The 24,716-nt window shown below is 40.3% G+C and overlaps 1 protein-coding gene and 1 long non-coding RNA gene across 6 annotated transcripts in view; both read right to left on the reverse strand.

The window, feature by feature from the left end:
• Positions 1 to 22,948, reverse strand: part of spag17 (sperm associated antigen 17) — a 281,640-nt gene extending 258,692 nt beyond the window's left edge. For 2 of the 5 annotated variants that reach the window (XM_042056132.1, XM_042056130.1), the window contains exon 1: positions 22,699 to 22,946. In XM_042056132.1, coding sequence (XP_041912066.1) covers positions 22,699 to 22,803 — 105 coding nt within the window. In that variant the 5' untranslated portion in view covers positions 22,804 to 22,946. Of the gene's footprint in view, positions 1 to 22,698 lie in introns of all 5 variants that reach the window. The other 3 variants (XM_042056131.1, XM_042056134.1, XM_042056133.1) reach the window with 3 other exon arrangements.
• Positions 244 to 21,659, reverse strand: LOC121677500. Its single transcript, XR_006021013.1, has 3 exons — positions 21,649 to 21,659; positions 5,737 to 5,741; positions 244 to 404 (listed from the first exon to the last, which is right to left on the reverse strand). It is a non-coding gene; the product is annotated as an uncharacterized LOC121677500 (long non-coding RNA).
• Positions 22,949 to 24,716: the final 1,768 nt, after the last annotated feature.

Below are 24,716 nucleotides of genomic sequence, written 5' to 3' on the forward strand. Positions count from 1 at the left end.
TGCCTTGCTGTCACCATGGCATTTGTGTCCCAGGCGCAACTTTTTATGTCCATTGAATTGTTTGTGATGTAAGATAGACCTGCAGGTGGGACATAGTCAAGTCAAGTCAGTTTTATTTTTATAGCGCATTTAACATGCACAAGAGTGCAACACAAAGCGCTCCACATACAAGACACATAACAAAAAGACAAAAGATGCCGGACAGAGCGGCGTAGTCGCCAGCATACCCGTGACATCAAGACATACAAGACAGACAACAAACAAATGAACAAATAAAAAGTAAAAAAAATCATGTTAAATTATTCCAATTTCCAAACCGGCTGAAAAAGTCCAAAGGCAATGATGACCCTCGTGAAAACTGTGCACGACTGTGTCTTCACAACCGATGCAACGCCAACAAAGTTCTTTATAACTGACCAACCCGGAGAATTCACTGACAGTCTGGAGAGCACTGGAAGAACAAGACAGTCCAAAGTTGTGATGGCCTGCCAATTAGCAGCTCGGTGGTCCTAGACAGCAACAGTCTGTTGTTTCATGGTTATTGATTGACGCTGTCAACAGAGTTCCTTAGCACTCAATCCAGACTCCAGGCACCTTAATGGTAGATGCTAGCATGGTAGCTCGCATGTCAGCCGCAGCTCGGTGGTCGTGGCAGCTGCAGATCTTGCGCAGATTAGGCCCTTGCCCTGAGCAATCCCTCCGTCCAGACATTGGATGTGCAGCGTCATTCACGGATGGATGAGGAACTTCAGAGACACAAGGCAGGCTAGCCAAGGCAAGCTCATCAGCCCAATGGAAGCTAGCAAGCTCATCAGCTCAATGGAAGCTAGTTAACGTTAACTTGACGTTGTTGACGATGTCAGCTAACTTTGTTTATCAGAAAAAAGGACTAAGAATAACACAAAAACTATCAAAAATAACATAAATAAAGAGTGATTATATTTAACTAGAAAAATAAATACAACAAAATTACGAACATTACATAAAAACAAACAATAACATGATGCCAGACGGAGTGGCGTCTCACCAGCATCCCCGTAACCTAGCCCTACGCCTATCATATGAAGCAGCTCTGTTGTCTGTGACAGAAGCCTTAAAAGAAGCCAGAGCAACAGATCAAGTGCTCGGTCCTCGTCCTGCTTGACTTATCAGCAGCCTTTGGTACGGTTAGCCACTGTATTCCTTCTCTCCTTACTCTCAAACATGGGCATCTCTGGCTCAACACTTACTGGTTTGAATCCTACCTCACAGGACACTCGTTAAATGTGCCAGCAGCCAGACCAACGGATACCTTGTCTTAGCTGAATTACTGAAGCTAATGTAAGCAGGTGTGGGCCTGGTTAGTACTTGGATGGGAGACCTCCTTGGAAAACTAGGTTGCTGCTGGAAGAGGTGTTGGTGGGTGGTCAGTAGGTGGCACTCTTCCCTCTGGCCAAAAAGATCGATCCCAATGCCCCAGTGCAGTGATGGGGACACTGCACTGTAGGAGATGCCGTCCTTCGGATGAGACGTTAAACCAAGGTCCTGCCTCACTGTGGTCATTAAAGATCCCATGGCACTTATCGCAGAGTAGGGGATTCCCCGGTGTCCTGGCTAAATTACCAACCTGGCTCATTCAATCTGGCCCCCTAATCATCCCCCACTGTAATTGGCTCATTCACTCCCTCACTCTCCACCTTAAGCTGGTGTGTGGTGAGCGTTCTGGTGCATAATGGCTGTCGTGCATCACCCAGGTGGGTGCTACACATTGGTGGTGGTTAGTGAGGTCCCTCTTTCCATGTGAAGCGCTTTGAGTGTTGAGAATGTGTCGTCGTCATTACCCTGCTGATCATCGAGCTCCACTTGCTATCCTGTAGCTACCAACATTAAATGCTTAACACTAATGCTTGCCTACAAAGTAGTTTCTGTTTCTGTACCCACTTATTTGAATACCCTCATACAGGCATATGCTACCAACCGACCATTACGCTCCTCCAATGAACACCGACTGGCTCTGCCACCCATGCGCTCAAATCCCAACTTCTCATCTGTAGTTCCATGTTGGTGGAACACACTCCCAGTCCCTACCAGAGCAGGGGCATCCCTCTCTATCGTCAATAACCTCCTGAAGACCCAACTCTTTTGAGGGTACCTCCTCTGCTAGCACTACAAACAATTGGGCATGCTTAATCTAGCACTTACCACTAGACTATGTCTCTTCTCCTTCCCTTGACTTAATTTTGCTTGAACGGTCATCCCATTCAATGCGAGTAGTGCTTAAGCTTATTGCTGCAATAACATGTCCTAGTCGCACTGTACCTTTATTGTTCCCTTTTTTGTCGCTTTGGATAAAAATGTCACACTACATGACCTTGCATATGATACAATCTGGTATTGCAGGAACCAAAATGTATATATTTTTAATTGTTTATTTAAGGGCCATGTTCATGAGTGTGTGAAAAATGACATTGGTTTATGGTATAATATGTAACTGTATAGTTAGTTAGTTTCTGATTTCAGTCTCTTTTCACCTAACAAAACCCATATTTGTCAGATATGTTTTTATAAATGGACACCAAATCTGAGGCCTCTATGATTCTAAATCTGATCAGACCCCCTTTGTGATGTGTGTGTGTGTGTTAAATAAAAATGGTTAATTTATCACTTCATTAACCATTAACTCCCCAGGCCAACGACCTGGGGACATACAGTCCAAATTTGGTGAGTTTCTGATCATTACTTTCAAAGATATTATGTGTCAAAGCAAATAATGTCCTTTTTGTAGAATCCGGAATATTCACAATTTCCAGTTTTAGGGAGGATTCAAATACCAAATACCAACCAAAAAAACTAGTTGTGCAGTAAAATATTTTTATACAACAAACCATATCATAAACTAGACATATCAAAGATATAAAAAAAACATGGTTGTGTTTTGTTCTACCTCGGGTGGAGGTATCTCAAAAACATTCCATTTGTCCATTCTATTTTGAAGACTTGTGCTGGCTACACAAGTCTAATTTAAGGCTCTCACAAATAAATAGCATGGCTATATTGTACATTAGGGTGGTTCACAAATACATTTTCACCAAATTTTGCCAGATCACGTTTTGTCTTGTTCCAATTGGCATTGTACTGTAAGTATCTGTACCAAAAATGGAGTCAATTGCTGCACATTTAGGGGTGGCACACTTTTTCACAATATTGACACACACAATACATGATGTATTGGTATCCGGATAAAACCATTGCAGATGCTGCATTGAAGAGCATTGGACGACATTTGTGGTACCTGTCAGAAGAACTCGTCGCCCTGGCATTTTTTGATGCTCAGCTCACTACCATTGGTGGTGGTTAGTGAGGTCCCCCCTTCCCTGTGAAGCATTGAGAAAAGTGCTAAATAAATGTAACGTGTTGTTGTTGTTGTTGTTGTTGTTGTGGTGTTGATGCTGAAGAAAAAGAGACATCTTGAAAGACGCCCTGGGAAGATGCTCAAAGACTTGATGCCAAGTCTTTCTTCCACAAGAGCAGCTACCATCTCTGGCCTCGTCACTTGCTGCTCAATCCATTTCTTTGAGGTTCTTACTGAAGGCCAAATGGATGGCAGAAATAACCCCGATGATGTGAGGTCCATTCTCATAGATGAGAAACTGCGTCACAACAAAGTTAATTCCTTGAAGGTCATCAACGACAGCGAAGAGAGAGGCATTACCCTTATTAAATGCTGTCAACAATCTGTGCGAAACGAAGACAAAAAGCAATTTTTCCTCTGTGTTGTGCAAGAACACAGAGATAAAGTATCAAAAAGAACAAAGTCATCATACAGCGAATAGTGTTTGAACTGTTCTATTGTTTTTACTCATTTATAAATACAGGGAGAGATTATTAATGACCATACTTAACTTTTATTTTGTTCAAGTTTCTGGTTCCTGCAAAAGTTATGCATTCTTAGGTTGAGCAATTGTGAAAAAGTGTGCCACCCTTTACTGGCATCCTATTGGCTCAATTTTTGGTACAGATGTTCAAAATGTTAATAGGAACAAGGCAAAATGCGATACTATCTCGCACTTACTTATACTATTATATTGTGAACCACCCTATTGTACATTTTCTGAATCATCAGAGTGCCTTGAGTATTGAAGTGGTTGAGTGTTGTGTCCCTGGTGTTCTTTCAAGCCACAGGGATAAAAGAAAGCATACAGTTTAGGCGTAAATTGTGAGAAAATGTGTGTTATTTCTGGTTTATCGATAAAGAAGTCATGTGACGTCTGTGTTTGTCAGACAGATTCAGCACTAGGCTTAAATGAAAGCCCAAAAAGGTCCCCTTTCCAATTATACCAAGCACCATATCAGAGAATGTCTAATAAGGGGAGAATTGCCACTCTCGGAAAACTTCCGGTTTCTGAACTGGTTGCAGTTCCTCCTGTGGTTCCACATGAGGGCGCTCGTCCATGAGTGCAGAATGAATGGAGGTCTATGGAGCTGTACCCCCCCAAAATCCACTTTTCTCGGGATATAATTTTTTTTTCAAGTAATTTGCATATTGTATTCGAAAGGGGAGGCAAAGAAAATACACTTGGTTAAGTATTATATTTTTTAAAGTCACTTAATTGTTCTAAAAAGCCTTTCACACGTGTCGATGACGTCATTCATTAGCACAATGCTAGCGTGTTATGGGCAACAACGACCCAACCTGTAAGAAATCAAAAGGACATAAGAACTCGTTCATTCAACTTTTGACCTATAACCCATGTTGAAGTTATACAAACTACAATCGAATCTGAGATTTGTCAACGACTATCAGGTAAAAGAGACAAATTTAGCCGTCTAGCTCCATTGACTCACATTAATTTTGCACTCATGGCGATCGCCCCCAGTGGAACTCTGGTGGAATTGCAACCAAAATTCGGTACTATGGGACTTAACCCTCTAGGCGCCACAGTCGACTTTAGTCGACAAGATGCGGTACTGAATAAAACGGCCGATTTAGTCAAATAGTGTCATATTTCGTTCGACCTCCACTCCACTAGATGGCAGACATGTCATACGTCATCCCCGAGTCGGAAAAAAGTCATGCTTTAAACAAAACTTTCAATCAATCAGTGCGTGCAATACCGGAGCTAGTGTGCGTGTGAGCTATTTTATCAGAGCGATATTGTCAACGTCAGCGAGTATTTGCATTAGATTATCGTCTAATGGCATCAAAAAAGTTTACCTGAAATGAAGTGTTGGGTCTTCTATTCGCGGACCCTGATTCTGAAGGGGAATATCTGCCTTCAGAAAATGACGGTGATTCGTTTAGTGAGGCTTCAGATGCGTCCCTGCCTTGCAATGATGCAGCTGGACAAAGTTAGAGTTTACTCCATAGTTTAGCTTACACCAAGCACAAACGTTGAATCGTTTGCCCAATGTCACTGGTGGGAATAATGTTTCACGGGTTCATCGGGAAGTTAGCAGGGTGTTAGTGGTGTGGCGAACGAGGCTGGAGGTAGCCTAATGTCCATAGCGCTAGCTTCTGTCTTCTGAACGTGTGCCTCTCCACAATGACGGCGACAGTAACGTGGTGGAGCCTTTGTCTAATGCCACTGGGTATGTTAGACGAGGTCGAAGTGCTCATAGGACAGTTAGGGGGGAACGTAGTGGCAGTGCGGGGAGTCGCAATGAGAATGACAGTAGGCCTAGTCCGAGCTGCGCAAATTCTCTCCACTCGGCGCGCGCGAGGCGGCCATGCCGCTCGCATGGTGGAGGTGGTGACACGCTCTCTCCCTCTCCCTCTCCCACACACACACACACACACACATTAGGTCATGCAAAGTCTATCACAAGATGATTGGAATGCCGGCCCTGTATGGATAGGGATAGGGAGTCATTATCTCTACAGCAAAAGGCCTGCTACATAAAAAAAAAAAATGTCAGCCATTTATTAGTAATGATTTACACTGTTTGCTATCTATTTCCCTGATCATTTAGGACATACACTATGTGTTCCTTTTTGTGAGTTCATGTCCTTGTGATTTGTGTGTGTCTTTGTCAGCTAAGAAAAAAAACAAAAAAACATCAACAAAAACAACAAAAAGAAAAAAAAATACTAACATTGTCTCTTGTCTTGTCTCGTCATCTCACTCCTGATCTGTGCCTTGCCGTGGCAAATGAGCTTTTGAACTAAACAGGTCTTGTCTACTTGTGTTTGTGTGTCATCTGAATAATATATATGTGCCCCATACATGGAATCAGAGTGCCTACTGTATGTAGTAAATGGAAAATCTCTACAGCAAAAGGCCAGTCTACCGCTACATGCATTTGGTTTGTTTCTGCCATTTATTAGTAATGATTTACACAGTTTGTTCACTACTTACTATTTACCTGAGCATACAGTATTGTACAATATAGCATACAGAAGGTGAGGGACATTTTGGGGGGAAAGAAGTGGTGCATTTTATCATTCAAACATGCGACTTTTCATGAAAATTCTATAATCCAAGATGGCTGCCACCATATGACGTCATAATATGCAAATTAGATATAAACATTTAATCTCTACATAAACTTTGGGTCATCCTTAATATTTCTCTAATTTACAGAAAGTCTCTATCTCTTATCACTTTTAAGATATAGCCTTTTGAAATGAAGATGTCAAAATTGATCGTTTCGGAAAAAAACCTCTGGCGCCTAAAGAGTTAAAGTTGAAATGAAGCAGTGAGAACTGTGACCATTTTTTGGTTGCTTTTTCATTTTTGAAGATACATGGATTTTCAAGTAGTTTCACTGGAAAAGGACATGTCAATAACGACTTTCGCCACTAGGGCGCGGCCATGTTTTAAAAATGCAGGCGCTACGTCATCAGAATGGTTAGCGTTTGTTCGTGGATGTTTTATCCATTAGCGGACGTTCACTTTATTTCAATATGCCTACGCAAATTCTGTTGATGTTTGTTTTTGTGTTTGTACAAGAACAAGGGCCGCTGTAATGTAGCCTGTAGGCCTATCAGAGACAGTACTTAATTAGATTTAACTTCAGTTGCAATAATGTGTTTGGATGTTCTCGCACAACTTGAACCTGAAAATGCAGTTGCATCATTGATGAATTGGTGAATAAACTCGGGGGAGCGAACTTCTCATGTGTGAGTAAGAGGTTTCTTTTTGTGATTGAGTAGTATCGATGATTGCATTTGTTTCGCTCAAGTAGAAGTGGAAACTATTTGCAGAGACTTGCAGACCTGGTGAGAACCTGTTGTGGGTACGCTAGTGGGTACTACTCTGTAGTAGCCTAGGTCTGTGATTGTGACAGGCATGGTTTTGTGGGTAGACATTGTTTATGGACTGTAGGCTAGGTGTCTGAGTTTTTATTTGTTTATGTAAGCTGACATAAAATAACAAGCTGTTCACTTTAAGTAAATAAATGCACGGATGTGCCGCTTGTAGCAACCATAGATTTTAGGGTTCATGCTATGCTAGTTACAGTATGTGCTTGTTATGTTATGCTATGCTAGTACTGTATCGCAGCTTCTACCATGATAATACATTGCAGAACAACTGAGTATGGGTGTAAAAATTAGTGTAGTCTCAGGTGATCAGTGTAGTCCCCTAGCCTACCCCCTCCACACAACCAACTATCAAGAGTGTGTTAGTTGGTTAACTGCTGTTTATTGGGCGTTCCAGTGTTTCGGCTCGGATGTCCCTCAGCGACCGCATTGCGACCTCCAACGTCTCGCTTTAATGATAGCATTTGGCACGTAGGATTTGACGTGATATCTGTTATTTTGGATGAGATGTCCCAGGTTCATTTCCTGGCAGCAGACACTCTCCATGTGTGCCATGTCAGTGAACATAGGGACACAACCCCCACATAAGCACCACTGATTGTTTTCTGTGTGCTCAGATACACCTCTCTCTCGATCATCTATTTCTCCTGCATAGTCAGGCTCTGTGGGGGGCACTAAAACTCCCACTGCTCTTACTGGCTCAAAAGCATAGGCAATTGGATGCCTGTCCTCATTGGTGGGTCTATCCCATTCGTCCATATCCATTTTGTTGAGGCAGTAAGCTAACTGTGAGGCTATGACAGCCGCTGTGTAAACAGCATAGAATGTTGTACCAAGCATTCTTGTGATGTCATCATTTTCTGAAAACAAAGATGGCGGCGCACAGCTGAAATAGAGTGGTGAAGTCCCGCCCTTTCCGTTTGCCTCCATGGGACCTATCTTTCAAAAAAATTTGAACGGCAGTCTATGGCGAAAAATAAATTATTTTCTGGTCCCGGTTGACTTGTGCCTTGAATTACCCATATGATGTTTGTCAATTTTAAAGACAATTTTTCATGTAAAGACATTTGCAGTTTGTTTCGTAACTATTGAATTACAACATTGTGAAAGATCGTAATTCCAACAACTACAAACCCATCAGTCGCGCTAGTGACGTTAGCTCATTCACAGCCACACTAGATTGTACAAGCATACCAGCAACAGGTCTTAATTGGGCTTTCCTTGCCGAAAAAAATACGATGAGTCAGAGGATTAAACACATCAGGTAAGTTGTATTCGTCCATAGACTGTACATTACATACTGTTAAGTGACATAGCAGGCAGCAAGATGCAACCGTTAACTAGCATAACAGCTCTTATCGTTTCATTACGTTGGAGACGTACATCGTTCGAGACGAGAGATGTAGTCCACTGAGTGGATTCGCACAAAACCAACATAACTTTTGAAGTCTATCGAACAACAGTACTTTCTTGACGTGAAAAATTATCTTTTAAATTCACACACATCATATGTGAAATTTGTGGCACAATTCAAACTGGACCAAAAAATAATTGTTATCTCTCCATTAACTCCCGTTCATCATTTTTTGAAAGATAGGTCCCATGGACCGGAAGTAGAAGGGCCGGGACTTCACCACTCTATCAATGCAACTTGTTTGTGCTTTATTCTGAATAACGGGTCATATTTCTGACTTTATTTGCATTTATTAGGGGTGTAAAGATTAACCGATACGTATCGGTATCCGTTTTTAACGTGTAAGATACGGCTACATCGATACATGAAGCCCCGTATCGGAAAAAAACTGAAATGAACCGGTCGTTAAATCGATTTACTTGTTATGAATCGGTGCACAACCTTTTCTGCTCGCTCAGACGCTCATTTACGTTCAAGCACCGCGTTCACCCCACTTCTGGTTTTAAAACTATACGTGGCACGGAATTGTGGGTAATGCAGTTCGTTTTTGGTTACATTCATTGCCCAAAGTTGTCAAATGACCTCATTACCCATACATCTATTGCAACTTAAGCATGTGACAACTTGCACTCGTCGGCTTTTGTTTTTCGAAATCCAGCGCGAAATTAAGAACTTACAGCATTCCTAAACAGCAACGATAGTCTGTAGAGTAGCCTTACCTTTGATGAAGGGATTTCCTTAATGTTAAATAATAATTTGGCCCTTGCTGCTAAAACGATGCATAAATTATTAGCCAATGATTTTGTTCATATTCACTCAGACTTGTGGCATTTTAGGTTTCTGCATTAGGTCTACTGTTGGAACAAAATAAGCCCTGAGAGTTCATTGATTTGTAGGCCTATTTTATTCTTGTAGGGTAGGCTAGGCCTAAATGAGAAAAGGCCAAGAGTGTCTTAAGCACTGTTTTATTTTATTTCGGTATTGTCTTACCTCAACAAGGCTACAGCTCCATGAAAACAATCAGATATAACTATAAAATCTGTAAAGTCTATAAAAAGGTATTTTTATGTTGTATTTGGCTGCTGTGTTTGACTGAAATGTAGACTATTCTTTTTGCATTTCAATACAGTATATGAAACAAACCTCAGTTTAGATAATCATATTCACACATTTTGTTGCCTAATTGACAACCATGATAATTGATAATATAAAATGAATGTGCACCTTCAAATCTTTCAGAATGCTTTCCATTCTTGAACTGCATCGAATTGCATCGAATCGCATCGCATCGAATTGTACTGAATCGTTTTTTATAAACATGTATCTTTTCTTGTATCGAATCGTGCCCATGTATCTAGATGCGAATCGTATCGTCTTTTACATGAGAGATTCACACCCCTAGTATTTATGGTATATTTAAATATTGAACTAGTGCTATCTGTTTTATTTGACTGCTTCATTTCCACTTTAATACAGAGTGGCACTCCGTAGACGGGCTCTGACCATATTATATAATATTGACAATATCCCTACCATGAGCAATAACCAGATACACCAGATTTTTAAAAAAGGAATTTATCTTAGGGGGTTAGTAACTTCATGAGCTGAAAAAGTGATTTCACTACCACCCCTGCACTGCTATCGTGATTTTTCTAGTACTAGGGGTGTAGTGCTATACCTTGCCAAAAATCACTATGAGACTTATTCCCCCCAGATGATACCGATGGCCCAAATTTGGGGCCCTGGGGCCTCATTACAGAAACTTCCTAACTATGAAATCCTATCTTATCTCAGTTTAGGATAGCATTTAGGATTTTTGGTATTACAGAAGCATGTTTCCTAGAAATTTGGGCATTACAGAACCATCCTAACTCAAGAATTTCCTAACTTAGGAATCCTAACTTAGGATGGCACAGACTAGGGGTGAACGATTTTGGAAAACAATCTAATTGCGATTTTTCTCACCAATATTGCGATTGCAATGCGATATGCAATTATTTTTAAGCTCTTTATCTTCTGTCTTATTCAACAAAGACAAGCAATATATTCTTTTTTGCAATATACTTGCAACAAGCAATATACTTTAAAGTCGCCACGTCGACATTAAACTCGACATTTCGAGAATAAAGTTGAAATATCATATCTACTTTAATCTCGACGTGTCGACTTTTGCCATGGCGAGATTAAACTTGACATGTTGACTTTAAAGTCGACATGCTGACATTAAACTCGCAATAGGCCCTACTGTTTAAACATAGCCTACACAGTTTATGCTATGTAGCCTACACTAATACACAATATGTTACATAAAAGAAAAATGGGCTTCAAATAGGTGTTTCAGATAGATTGCTAGATTGCAAATATTCAGATAGATTGCGTCTTGTCTGTTAACTACTCATTGCCGTCATCGTGAAGTGCTGTCTCGCGATTATGGAAATATCATGCACTATGCCGTTTAGGCTAAATAGCTAGAAAAATATATGTATCCAATGATATAATGTTTCTATACAAAATGTTATTTCACTCCGTTTTACGTGGTTAAGGCCACTGCACATCCAAATAACTGCCCTTCATGACCCACAGGCCGTCACTCTCCAGGATAACATGGCAAAACTCATTTTTCTAAAACTGCTTTTCCATGTCTCACCTGCAATACGTATAGGAGGCTAGAAACACAAGTATAGCCTAAGCATATACTATTTTGATCCCGTGAGAGAATATGTGTGCATGCACTTTATTTATGCACTTTGTGTGCATATGTGTGCATGTAGGCTACTAGCCTACATGGGGTGGTCGGGAGGACAGCTTCATTCGTTCCTCCATAGACATTCAGCAATAGGCTGTTTTGCATCCATTACAAACAAGCAACGTGAAAGTCTAGGATTGGGGAGAGCGCCTAGTATGCCTCTAGTGCATAAGCATGAAGTTGAACCTTTAGATGAAAAACAACACTTTAATAATAGGCATACAATAAATAAATAAACCGCTATGACGTTTAGGCTACTTTTGACCATCGCATTTATCACCTGTAACTCCGTGATAAGGACCTAACAGCAAAGTATTTGGCTGAGCAACGTAGGTTAATATGTTCTATGTTTTGTCCACATGATATAGGCCTATGTCTAATCATTGTTGCACTCGAACACTGAATCATTGTTGCACTTGTTGCATTGTTTCATTTGTCCTCTCTTTCAATCGTCCCAAGCGGTCGTTCTCTCTCCGAACTAACTTTATTCTCAAAATGTTCAGTTTAATGTCGACACGTCGAGATTAAAGTCGACATGATATTTCAACTTTATTCTCGAAATGTTGAGTTTAATGTTGACATGGTGACTTTAAAGTCGACATGTCGAGTTTAATCTCGTCATGGCAAAAATATTTTTTCCTTCATGTGTGGCCCTAATACTCCGTCGTAAAAAACGGACAGCAGTAGCTACATATAGAAAATACCAAATATAGCCTATGGCAAGCAATAAATGCGTTTTGGTGACGTCACATATTACAAAGTGTAATCGCAGCCTTTGCGGTTTGAAAATCGCGTTTCATCATATCGCAATATCATCGCAAATGCAATAAATCGTTCAGCCCTAGCACAGACCCTGTCCTAAATGGGTGGATGACAAATAAGCCTGAAAAAAGGAAAGTGTTTATATGTGTTAGAGTTGTCAACGGGCCTGAAAATTACAACCTGACCCGACCCGGCCCGTGGCTTTTAAAGCCCGGAACCGATGTAACCCGACACATCAACATGAATTATCTGCCCGAACCCGGCCCGTCGTATAACATACGTTTTGAATGTTAAACCCTGACTTAGGTGAAGATTCAATACATTAGCGTGACAATTTACTTAAATAGGCTACATGTCGTTGGGAAGCTTAGTTTACGGCCGTTAATGTGAGCACAATAACTTAATTTTGTAAATTTTACCAAAGCGACTGGTTTCGCCTTGCAGGGTCACATATTTCATCAGCACCTTACATTTTGAGCATTGCACATAACCTGTAGAATTTCCATCAGAATCCAGCACCACTCCAAACACTTTCCAGACCTCTGATTTTCCCACTCCTGTAGTAGCGATGGTGAATTCACCTGCGGCAAGTTTACTTTTCACCAACTCCCATCTTCTTATCCAGGCTAAAGGCGTGCACGCAGCGGCGTCAGGTCTGCCCCCGTCCCTCTCCATGATGCACGTTGCACGCAGTAACCAGACTTTCTTTACGGTGAACAGCAGCGATGATTAATAAATGTTTTTTTTTCACTGAGCGGAAAAGATTAAGCCCGAGACGGGACCAGAGAAAATGAGATACTTTTTTCTACTTTAATTTATGTCACTGTACATTTTAATCACGTTTGCTTTGATATGCAACATTTCCTTGTGAATATTTAGAAGAAAAACCTAACATTTACATTACATTACATTACATTACATTACATTACATTTGGCTGACGCATTTTTAGCCAAAGCGACTAACAACATGGTAAACAGTTTAAGTTTTAGAGCAATTCTCAACAATTTTAGGACAATTTAAAAACATTAGAGTACAGTAAGAATAAGTGCATCAGTGAGTGCTGTTTTTAACAGTTACTTGTCAGTTTAAGACGGCTGGTGAGTGCTACGATCAGTAAGACTTGTTTAAGTGTTGCTATGAGAGGAGATGTTCTCTAAAGAGCTGGGTCTTCAGGAGTTTTTTGAAAATGGAGAAGGATGTCCCTGCCCTTGTAGGAACTTGCAGTGTGTTCCACCAATGAGGAACAACAGATGAGAAAAGTTTGGATTGGCTTGAGCGTACCGGTGGTAGAGCTACAGTGGGTCCCCGTTAAGTTTGGACGGGTTCCTTCATGAATCACCCCATTTTCTCATCAGAAATGGCACAAACTGCAGTTGACACAAACAACCACAAGGTGTCACTTGGGTGCCACTACCATTTTTGATGCGACTGACTTACTGCTTCCATGACGCAGCGGGGGCACGGGAACTTAAATTGATCACGGTAGTTTAAGCTTACACTTGACAAAACATTCTAATATGAAAATGTAGATGCAATTGTTGTAAAATGGTGCAGCTCCTTTAAGAAAGCACCGTGTGCAGGGATGGAGAGAGAGAAAGCGAGAGGGGATAGGCCTATGTGTGTTAGAACTTAGCGTGTGGAAAAAGTACGTGCTGTTGAGACTGGAGCGAGTCATATTCAAAATAATGCAAAAAAAAAAAGCAATTATCCTCATTCATTGCAACCAAAGCATGCCTGCTTGACGACGTTTAAACGAAAAATATATCAAAGCACCTTTTGCGTTTGAATGTAGCACGAAAAATTTTTTAAACAGCTGGACAAATGATTTAGCTAATTGATTATATAACCTGTACACCAGCAATTGTTGAACATTTACCTGTACAAGTACATTGACAGTAGCCCAGCCTAACAGCATGTTGTAGGCCTACTGTAGAAATTTCACTTAAATTGCATCCGCAACATGCCTGCTTGCCAACGTTCAAACGACAACGAAAAAGATAATAAAACAACAAGAGGGTTGAGTCTGAATGACACTGAGTTTTTAGACACTGAGTTTTTGTAGTTAATAAATATTTTCGTATAAAAAAATGGTCATTCTTCAATCTCCTTCACTGACGCCTATGGAAAAGGCTTAACGTCCCAAAACAACGATCAATGATCATCAAATTTCTCTCTCACATTGCTCCTCATAACCATCTATAAAAAAGTGTTTTTTCTTTTCTTTTTGAGCACATCCGAATCCCAGGACATAACGCACTGGACCTTATAATAGGCTCGAGATATAATTCCAAAGGGGGCAGATAGGGGCCACTGCACTTAAAACTTGAAAAGATGAAGCTTTCCGAAATTTGAAATTGCGATCAGTGACTGGCATCGGGTGAACGAAGCTTTTCGAAGTTGAACAGGCTATTAAAAACTATTTGTGCACCTCCATGTCACAGGAGAGACTGGGCTCTCCCTTCTATGAAAAAGACGTTAGGCTACCTGCAAACTGGCCTATGATTTCATTGCTGAGTTTGCGGCAAAGCAAGAAAATTTTTTTTTTTCCTGAGTCAGGATATGGCGAGTCAGTGTCATTTATTTGTCCAATGTTAGCCTATAGATACAGACCAGTACATCTTATCAATAGTTTGAATGTCGTGTGTATTTCTGCTCATTGACAAATATCGTTCAGCACAATGATTCATGCCCAATTAATTCCCCCTGTTAAAGTGTTCGCCTTTGTTACACTATTTGGTTTCGTGATGTAGCCTATGATAAACACCATATGGCCAAATATGTGACTCAGCTAATGTTATAGGCTATACAATTGAATTTCCCCTCTTAAAGGCAAGCTGGTGTAGCTTATTAGACTAGGCTACTATTAAAATACACCGACGGTAGCCTTGGCTATGTGTAAAGTAAGCTATCGCATGATTTCATGCACGTAAGTGAAAAGGGCCTTGCATCTGTCAAGTTCGCACAGGGCTTCGCATCCCCTTGCGACGGCCCTGCAGCTCCTCCTAAGACAGCGAGGAAAAAGTTAAAATACGCGATAAACCCGGGAAAAGTTGACAGGTTTGTTTCGGTCCCGGTGATTATTTGTGAAATTGTGCAAACGACAGCCTTTTCAAGGCATTTCAAGGAAGGAGTCGTAGCATGCAAGCTCCCAAATTGACCCAGTAGCCTAAGGCATCAATAAATTGTTGGGACTGGGGAGGGTCATGCGTTTTTTCTCAATCACTTTGGAGGGTCATAGAAACAATTCTTGCTGGCGAGGGAGGGTCACGTCTTTTTTGACTAACGCTCCCAAAACTCCTCCGGTAGCCCCTTAATTAAATAAATAACGAACAGTCCCTAATTGATTAATAGCCTAGGCCTACACCAGCAATTGTTGAACATTGACCTGTACAGGACATTGACAGTAGCCCAGCCTAACAAGCAAATGTTGCAAAATACATCAAAAGACGCAATTAATCAGAAATAAATAATGTAATCTGCATCGCTTTATTTAACAAACTGCAAGCAACAAGAGCATTGAGTTCGCTGTAAGGCCAAACCCAAGAGCAAAGCCTATCTGTTAAGGCAGTCGATAGGCTATATAACGAGCTGTGTGCCTGGAAAGACGATAGATGACGGCTCTGGTCATCCCATACCCTCCCCCACTTCCTGTAGCCTACCATTATGAAGGCCTGTAGCCTAAAACGACTCGTTGCCGTTTTGTGACATTAAGCTTTTTCACGTTAAGCCCCCCTCCCCCATCCCCTTCTTTCACAAGCAGTGGGGGAGCGCGGGGCACAAAGTAACACTTTTTGGTAGACAAAGGAGGGTTCTCCGCGCTTCTGTCGTTTGGCCACAATCCGTTGCAACCAGGCCAGGACAGATATTTTAGAGAGGAGAGACGCCGGTGCAGCTCAGATGTCTTCTTAATTTTCTTTATTCTTTAGTAAAAGGTGCAGAACATTATTAAACTTTGACTAACGTTTCGATGTTCGTTAGTCAAAAACATCGACACATCGAAACGTTAGTCAAAGTTTAATAATGTTCTGCACCTTTTACTAAAGAATAAAGAAAATTAAGAAGACATCTGAGCTGCACCGGCGTCTCTCCTTCTCTCTAACACTTTTTGGCTTTGGCTAAATATTTCTAAAATCATTTGAGTTTCACTAGTCACATGTTTTAACAAGCAACACTTGTTATTGAACTAATAACAGACAATTTGACTTTATTTTCCATACGGAGAAATAACATAGGCAGAGTCTAACCAAGGTCAATCTTCCCAAAAAAGCCCTAAAACCTGAAAACACACGAGGCAAAAGTGCAAAACATCACAAAACTAACTAAACTAACACGCGCATATTTTTGTATTGCAATCTTTGTAGCCTACAGTTGTAACAGCGCGTAACAGTCGTTTTACTCCCCGGATGCGCTCATTATAAAGAATGTTTAACGTGTCCCAAAAACAGCTATCAATTAATCACCAAACATCTTATAAACAAGTATTGCCAGTAGCAACACCTTGCAAAAAATGATAACAATAGGCCTAGGCCTTTATATGGCTCTGCTCCTGCCTAAATTCGAACTCAGAACTACCTGAAAGTTGCAGACCTGTTCTGGAAATACGTGCATTAACCCACTCGACCGTCAGACAACGCTATCTGCTTCGAGTAGGCCTATTGGGTAGGACTGTAGCCTACACTGGTTGCTGTGGCACAGTCTTGAGTGACCGAATTCGTTTTTCTTTGTCATATGAATGCTGTCATTTTGTTAACATTACTGTTAAGGAGATGCTGTAGGCAAAGTCTATATTTCAACCTCGTTAGTGTAGTAAAAAAAATCAGAACTATTCACAAGGTTTCTGGGCAGCATATTTATGTTCTGTTAGCAAGCTGCGAACTTCTCATGACTACCGACAAAGTAGCCTACTGCCAGCTGACGAAGCTCTCATTTTAAAACATTACTGAGAGACAGGCACTGTACAATCAAGAAATCTTGCCACTGAATCCAAAACTATGTTTAACATTATGTACAAGGCTTAGGCTACAGTGGACTAGCATGTTGCAGGGGCTGCTAAAAACACAGAGAAACGCACTGAAAACTCGGCCAATCACAGCCCTTGCTGTCGAATGCGCCGTCTGGTTCGACCGTGGAACTCCACAGCGGACTATGCTGCCCCCAAGCGGCTGCAGTTGTACTTACATTTCACCAGATGATACTGGGGCGACCATCTAGAAAATACAATTAAGGGACTTTTATTTTGACAATCATCTCAAAGAGGATGTTGCATCTGCCAGCCTCATGGTGAGGGTCCCACAGAGACAACTAGCAGTTGAGTAGTCACTCTCATTTTTACAAACAAATCCTCTTTAAAACTGCTGCAGTGTATACGTCACATTTTGATATCATGTGGGGCGACCAACCTAAAACTGTAAATAATAAGTTTTATACGCAAATCTTTATTTTTAATGTAAATTTGTCAGTGATATGTGGTGAGAAGAAGCTAGCTTGGGTTCTATAAGCATTAGCCTGTTATACTTGATTAAACTTGAAAACATCATCTGGGGCGACCGAGCATCATGTGGGGCGACCGCCACTGATTGCTTAAATGATAGAAAATACATATCATGTATTTGTAGTTTCTGTATGCAAATGTTTTCATTCATTATATGCATTTAGTTGTTTTAAATAACTTTCTACATTTCACCACATATTTTTTCTAAATTTCAATAATTTCCATCCTACTTCAGAGAGGACTAAGCTTACTTCTTTTTGATTATTATGTTTTTATCAGAGAAATGTGTGAATATTAAGCATTCATTCTACTTTTTCCAATTCCTTTTCTAACTCTGTGTATGTTTAAATATTTTTTTTTTCTAGATGGCCCCACTAACAAGCAAAGAAAAGACTGCTCGCTACAGGCAGCGGATCAATGCAGATCCTGTAGCAAGAGCTGACTATCTTGCCAGGAAAAAAGAAAGGCAAAATCTATAGGTAGTTACAGTACATGAAATGTAATGTTAGGCCACCAGAATCAGTGACAGTATACTAATGTCAATAGTTTATTATACAATCATTTGTTTCAGCTACCAGAGAAGAAAGCAAAAGGGCACAATCAAATACATAAAGTCAGATGAACTATCAGAGAGAGAGAGGAAGAAACAGAAAGCCAAGTGGAAGGCTGCATCAAAAGGTTACAGGGAGAGGAAGAAGATAGAAAAGGTGATGCTGGAAATGACACCACCATCCACCACCACCAAGAAAACACCCCACCAGTTTTAGTTGGCATAGGGCTTTATGAGCAGCAGGAGAATCCAGGGCAAATTGTGGTGAATCCCCTACCTCTAGTGGAGGAATTTAATCCACCGATGTCCTCTACACCAGAGAGAGAAAGAGAGAAAACACCCAAGAAACGAGAAAGAAAGAGAAAGAGACTGCAGGCTCAGAATCGTAAACTACGTGAGGAGAACCGAAAACTGGAAGAAAAACTAGCAGAGATTATAAAGGAAAAGGAAAAAGCCAGAAAGAGTGAGATGAGGGCTAAAGAAAGGGTACGGCTGAGTGAGAAGTTCAAACCCAAAGGAAAGAAAAAAATGGCAACACAGAGAGCGCAAGCAGTTGTTAGTTTTTTGACAAGAGATGAGAACAGTCGCCTTTTAGCCGGCAAAAAAGATACCATCACCAAAAACAAACTGAAGTATCAAAGACGTATGCTTACAAAGAGCTGCATACATTTTACAACAGTGAGATGGATAAGAGTCTCCATCTATCTTACAGGCAGTTCACCCGAAGACGGCCATTCTATGTAACAGAGCCAAGGGCCCAAGATAGGGAGACATGTGCATGTATGGAGCATGAAAATGTGCACCTGCTGGCCAACAAGCTCTACAGCAGAGGAGTACTACAAACAAAAAGCATCTCTGAGCTGCTGGGCATGATAGTTTGTGACACCAAAAATAAAGCCTGCATGGATCGCACATGTACCAAGTGCTGTTTTGAACAGGTAAAGTGCCTTGACACAGAGACCAGCACACAAGTCACCTGGGAGCAGTGGAAGAGGGTGACATCCACTAATGGAGAAAAAACATTTTCCAACGTGATCAAACAGACCTCGACCGGAACCATAAAGGACTTGACTGAGCTTTTCAATCAAAAACTAGAAGCCTTGGCAGTCCACCAGTTCAACTGGCTCCACCAGGCAGAGCAATTCCGCCTCCTCAAACAAAACATCACAGAGTGTGAAGCTGTGCTGCACATAGACTTTTCAGAAAACTATGCATGTAAGCTAAGCACAGAGATCCAGTCCTTTCACTTTGGCGGCAGTAGACAACAGGCCACGATTCACACAGCAGTCCTGTACACTGTCCATGGAACCAAGTCCTATGCAACACTGTCTGACTGCCTTCGCCATGATGAACGGGCAGTGTGGGCACATCTAGAGCCGATCTTGAAAGAGCTTCGGGAATCCTTCCCACAAATCACTACCCTCCATATTCTGAGTGACGGGCCTGTAACACAGTACCGAAATAAAAATAATTTTTACTTGCTCAGTACTGTGCCTTTCCTCTCAGGATTTACAAATGTGACCTGGAATTACTCTGAAAAATCTCATGGAAAGGGGGCCCCAGATGGGATTGGTGGGGCAATAAAGAGAGAAGCGGACCTCTATGTTAACAGAGGAGGTGAGCTGCAGACACCAAAAGCTCTTTATGAGATGCTGACAAAAAGAAGCTCAAGTATCACTCTCTACTGGGTGACAAGTGAGAGCATTGAAAAATGTGACGAGTTGATTCCTGGCAATTTGGAGGCTGTAAAAGGCACCATGAAGATACACCAAGTTGTGTCATCACAGCCTGCAAAGATAACACACAGGGAAGTAGCTTGCTTCTGCAAGAGCTTAGAGATGAGTCCATGCCCTTGTTACCAGCCAAAAATGGTAGACCTGAAAGCCACCATACAGCAAACCGAGAAACCTGAGGACCCCTCAAGCTCTCCACCTGAGCCACCTAGGCAAGAAGAAAGTGTCCAAGATCTATGTGGAAGGTTTGTGATAGTAACCTACGACGAGCTTCCATATGTAGGTCAGGTCCTAAAGGTTGTGGAAGAGGAACTGCAGATCAGCTGTATGCGACAGTCTGATGACAAGAACTTGTTCTTATGGCCACAAACTCCGGATGTTACTTTCTACTTTAGGAAAGATGTTCATGCTGTCATTTCAGAACCCGAGCCAGCAACTTCACGCTTCTCAAAGTTGACCTGCCAAGACTGGGTAGCATTCAGAAATTGCTGGGGTTAAAGAAATGCCTACAATGTGTCTGCAGAATGCTGTTATGTTCAAGTGTTAAATGAAATCGTAAGAAAAATGCAAACATTGTACGTTTAAGTGATTAATATAATGAAAATGGAAAAAGGAAAATGCTGTTCAATGTGTCTGCAGAATGCTGCTATGTTCAACTGTTAAATGAAATAGTAATGAAAAGGCAAACATTTAATGAAATGAAAATGAAAAAGGAAAATGCTGTTCAATGTTATGTCCAAGCGTTTAATGCATTAGTATTGAAAATATTAATATGATGGTTATGTGTCAAATGAAATAGTGAGGAAACTGTTAATGTTATGAAATGTGTCAAATGAAATGGATATGCTGATTCTTCATAAAATTTCATTAAATGTGTTTTAACTATCAAAATCATTGAATAGTCTTAATTGCCTGCTGTTTTTCATCATGTGGGGCGACCACTTGTCATGTGGGGTAACCAACCATATTCAATTCTGTAGTAAATTCAAAAAATAATGTCTGTCCATTTTGGTTAAAATATAATTCATTGGTATGACATGAATAAGTGGATACTATATCTACACATTTTAAATCAGTTTTATGGATTATATGAGTAAAAAAAATATGTAATTGCTTTATGAGGGTGACACTGCCATTATAGATAAAAATGTATTTAACATCATTTGTAATAAATGAAAGGACACATGAGTATATCTTTCTTAAACAGTTTAATTAATTACTGATACTTCTTAAAATATAACTTATGTAAAGGAAATCTATTAATTTTAAGATAAATTACGGTCGCCCCAAATGACTTTTTTAAGGTCGTTGCCTAGATTCATTTGAGTTTAAAAGCACTAAAATATCTTTGTTTGAAGTTTTCACACACATGCATGTGTAGACTACACTCCAAATGTTTAGAAAATAGCCAAATATATTATTATTTCAAGTATTTTAAAAATGGGCCTCTCAAAGGCCTTATACGTCATTGACCCAAATACAGCTAACTATTATTTAGCATGCAACTGACCACATGGCAGCAGTGCTTTTTAAGAATTCATGAAGAATATTTGTGGAAAATAGCTACTTTTTAGGCAAATGATGTCACACCATAAGACACTAAAATTTGGCCACAACTGATGATGTCCAATTCAAAGCTTTTTATATAAAAATCTAAAAAGCAGAACTCACCTCTTGACCATGCCAATTACTCCTGACATTCTATTGTTACTTCCTGATTAAGCAGGGTCCTCTTCACAATAATAATGTCCAAATGAATGCCCGGTCAAAATATACAATATAGTGTCACGCCATATGACAACCATTTTATGGACAAAATATATTTGATTATAACTTAGTTGGACAGCATGCATAAACATCAAAACTTTCTGTGGTTGTAAAAAACATCCAATTATTTTATATGCATGGTAAAACTTTAAAGTAATTATACTTTTTATGGATATACACTCTTTTTAGGAAGTTCGCACACATGGTGGACAGTCACACCATATGACATTTTTTATGTTTGGATGATTATTTTAAGTCAAAAGTTAAATGCAAATCCAATAAATTTAATATGACAGAACTTGAACCTACCAGACCTACAACATTTCCATATCAATTCTTAACAATTGCCATTTTTTATAAGTGTGTGACACATGGACAGTCTATTCTGCTATTTGTCATCTACCCAAATTCAAAATAACTGCCAAAACTGACTGCAACAGTCTTGTTAGGGTTGTTGCCTAGCCTATGACAAGATGAGGAACATGACTGTTAAAGCATATTACACTAAATAACTTAATTAAATGAAAACTTTGACAAGCAATACACAATGTATAAGGAAGATAGGATTTTTCCTATCTTTGAAACTTAAGTTAAGATAGGATAAGCAGTTAGGATATTTTTCTGTAATGAGGCCCCTGGCTCATGGACTAGCAGCTAAGCTTACTAGGTTATGATGACAAGTGGACAGAGAAAGATATTAGTTGAACTTGGGCCTACATTATTAGCACCAACCACCATCAAATATGAAACTGGCTGGTAACTGTTAACGTAACGTAGCATCAGATACAAATGTACGATTCAACGTTACTCTTGAGTAATATTAATGTTAACGTTAGATGGTGAATCTGACCATTTGCCTGTCTGAGGCTGGTAACAACGTTATTCGCCTTTTAAAAAGTTTTTCCTTTTCTGTAAATCAACATCATGGCTGTCGTTAACGTTACCGTTACAGGACTAACCATCGTTAGGTTTGTTTGATGTCAAGTTAAGTTACCTCCTCGAGAGTTGCGGCAATGAGTCCGCTTTCCCACGTTTTAGCTCCAACCACTGACGGTGAGACACCTGCAGATGTGGTACTCCTCTGTCGTTTGGGTGGCATCTTATATCTTAGAATTACAGTAACATTTAGAATTCTACTTTCGGCACTTGATATGGGAGGAAAAAAAAATTGGCGAACTGTTAGCCACGAAGAATACACAACGGAGAGCTCTGTTCTAGAATCTTTGATATACAGAGAGACGTCTTTAATAGCCTAACAGTTGGCCTGGTTGCCAATAACAACAAAACATGGACCAAAGATTGTTGTACGGACAACCGGCACATCCGGGAACTTTCTATGAGCTGCACGTACTTGGATTGAATGGAGTTGCATCGAGTGGGAAGCGAAAAGGGCTTATACGTAGGCCTACTAAATCTTTAAACAAACGTGAATAAAAGCACAAAATAAGGTTGGTGTTATCTGTGTGTTCATGGGATTAAGGCAGAGGTGGCTTCTATAAAACTACAGGTGAAGCAGTGCTTCACCAAAAAAATAAAAATAAAAAACAATACACAAAAAAAAAATCTTACAATAATGATCCCAATTTTAGTCCTTTGAAACAGAAATACAGTCACTAACTAACAGTCACTAACACGAGCTGTTTTCTTGTGAGTGACAACAGCGCCAGAACGCGGTGGAACAGAGAATTACAGTGAATCAGACCACTTCACCAACTTTTCGTTTTGCCGACTTTTTTTTTATGCCACCTGAATTTTTTTTAATTCTATTTTCAGAATCTGCCAGGTACCAAGCTGAAATAATGTCCCAAAAGCTTAATTTTTAAACCTTTGCTGCACCCGAATGGAACCCTAAAAATAAAATAAAAATATATAGAAAGTGGCATAGCATTTGAAGTAAACAACACAGACAAATTAACACATTTTCACATATCATTCTGACCCCAGGAATTTAATGGAATGGTTATTATTTTTTATATACATTTGACAACATATTGACCCTATGTCTGGACAAAAATAGCAAAAAATGGCCAAAGATGTGTAGAGAATCAACTATTTTTTTGTTTTCTCAAGCACATAGGTTGACTTTTTTCAGAACCTGTTATTTCTTTATCATTCAAGTGTCTATTTTAAGATTATATTGAGTACCAAGCTGAAATAATGTCCAAAATGCTTTATTTTTGTTAAAACCCATACCCGAAAAATCTGACACTTGACACCTTAATAGCACACCTTAAAATAGCATTTTAAGGTAAAATTAAAGGCCACTTAATATCAATCAAGTATAAGTATATATACTCTTTTGATCCCATGAGGGAAATTTGGTCTCTGCATTTATCCCAATCCGTGAATTAGTGAAACACACACAGCACACAGTGTACACACAGTGAGGTGAAGCACACACTAATCCCGGCACAGCTGCCTGCATCAACAGCGGCGCTCGGGGAGCAGTGAGGGGTTAGATGCCTTGCTCAAGGGCACTTCAGCCGTGCCTACTGGTCGGGGATCGGACCGGCAACCCTCCGGTTACAGGTCCGAAGTGCTAACCAGTAGGCCATGGCTGTCCCCGTTGATTTGGTATGTTTTCAGGGGTAATTTAAGGTAAATTTGAGTACACATTTCATATGACTTCAGTCTCCACACAGAAAGACACACTCCGTCAACTTCAGCTCACAGCTCCATGCATTGGGAACCGTGATTTTTATGGGATTTTATAGTGATGTGAGTTGAAAAGGATGGCCAAACGACATAAATGATTAACGCAACACCGATACACAGATGGCTTTCATAATCTTGATTATGCTTTAAATTAGATTAAATTATCTCCTCCCAGCTCTGCCGTTTTTTTTTGGGGGGGGGCGGGGGCTTTTTTTTTGCCTTTATTCGGATAGAACAGTGAAGATAGACAGGAAGGAGTGGGAGAGAGAGATGGGGTGGGATCGGGACAGGACTCGAACCTGGGTCCCCGTGGGCACTTGGACCCGTACATAGTATGAGCGCTGTAGCCTGTTGCGC

Source organism: Alosa sapidissima, chromosome 12, assembly GCF_018492685.1.
Source record: "Alosa sapidissima isolate fAloSap1 chromosome 12, fAloSap1.pri, whole genome shotgun sequence".
In the NCBI taxonomy this organism is placed as follows: domain Eukaryota; kingdom Metazoa; phylum Chordata; class Actinopteri; order Clupeiformes; family Clupeidae; genus Alosa; species Alosa sapidissima.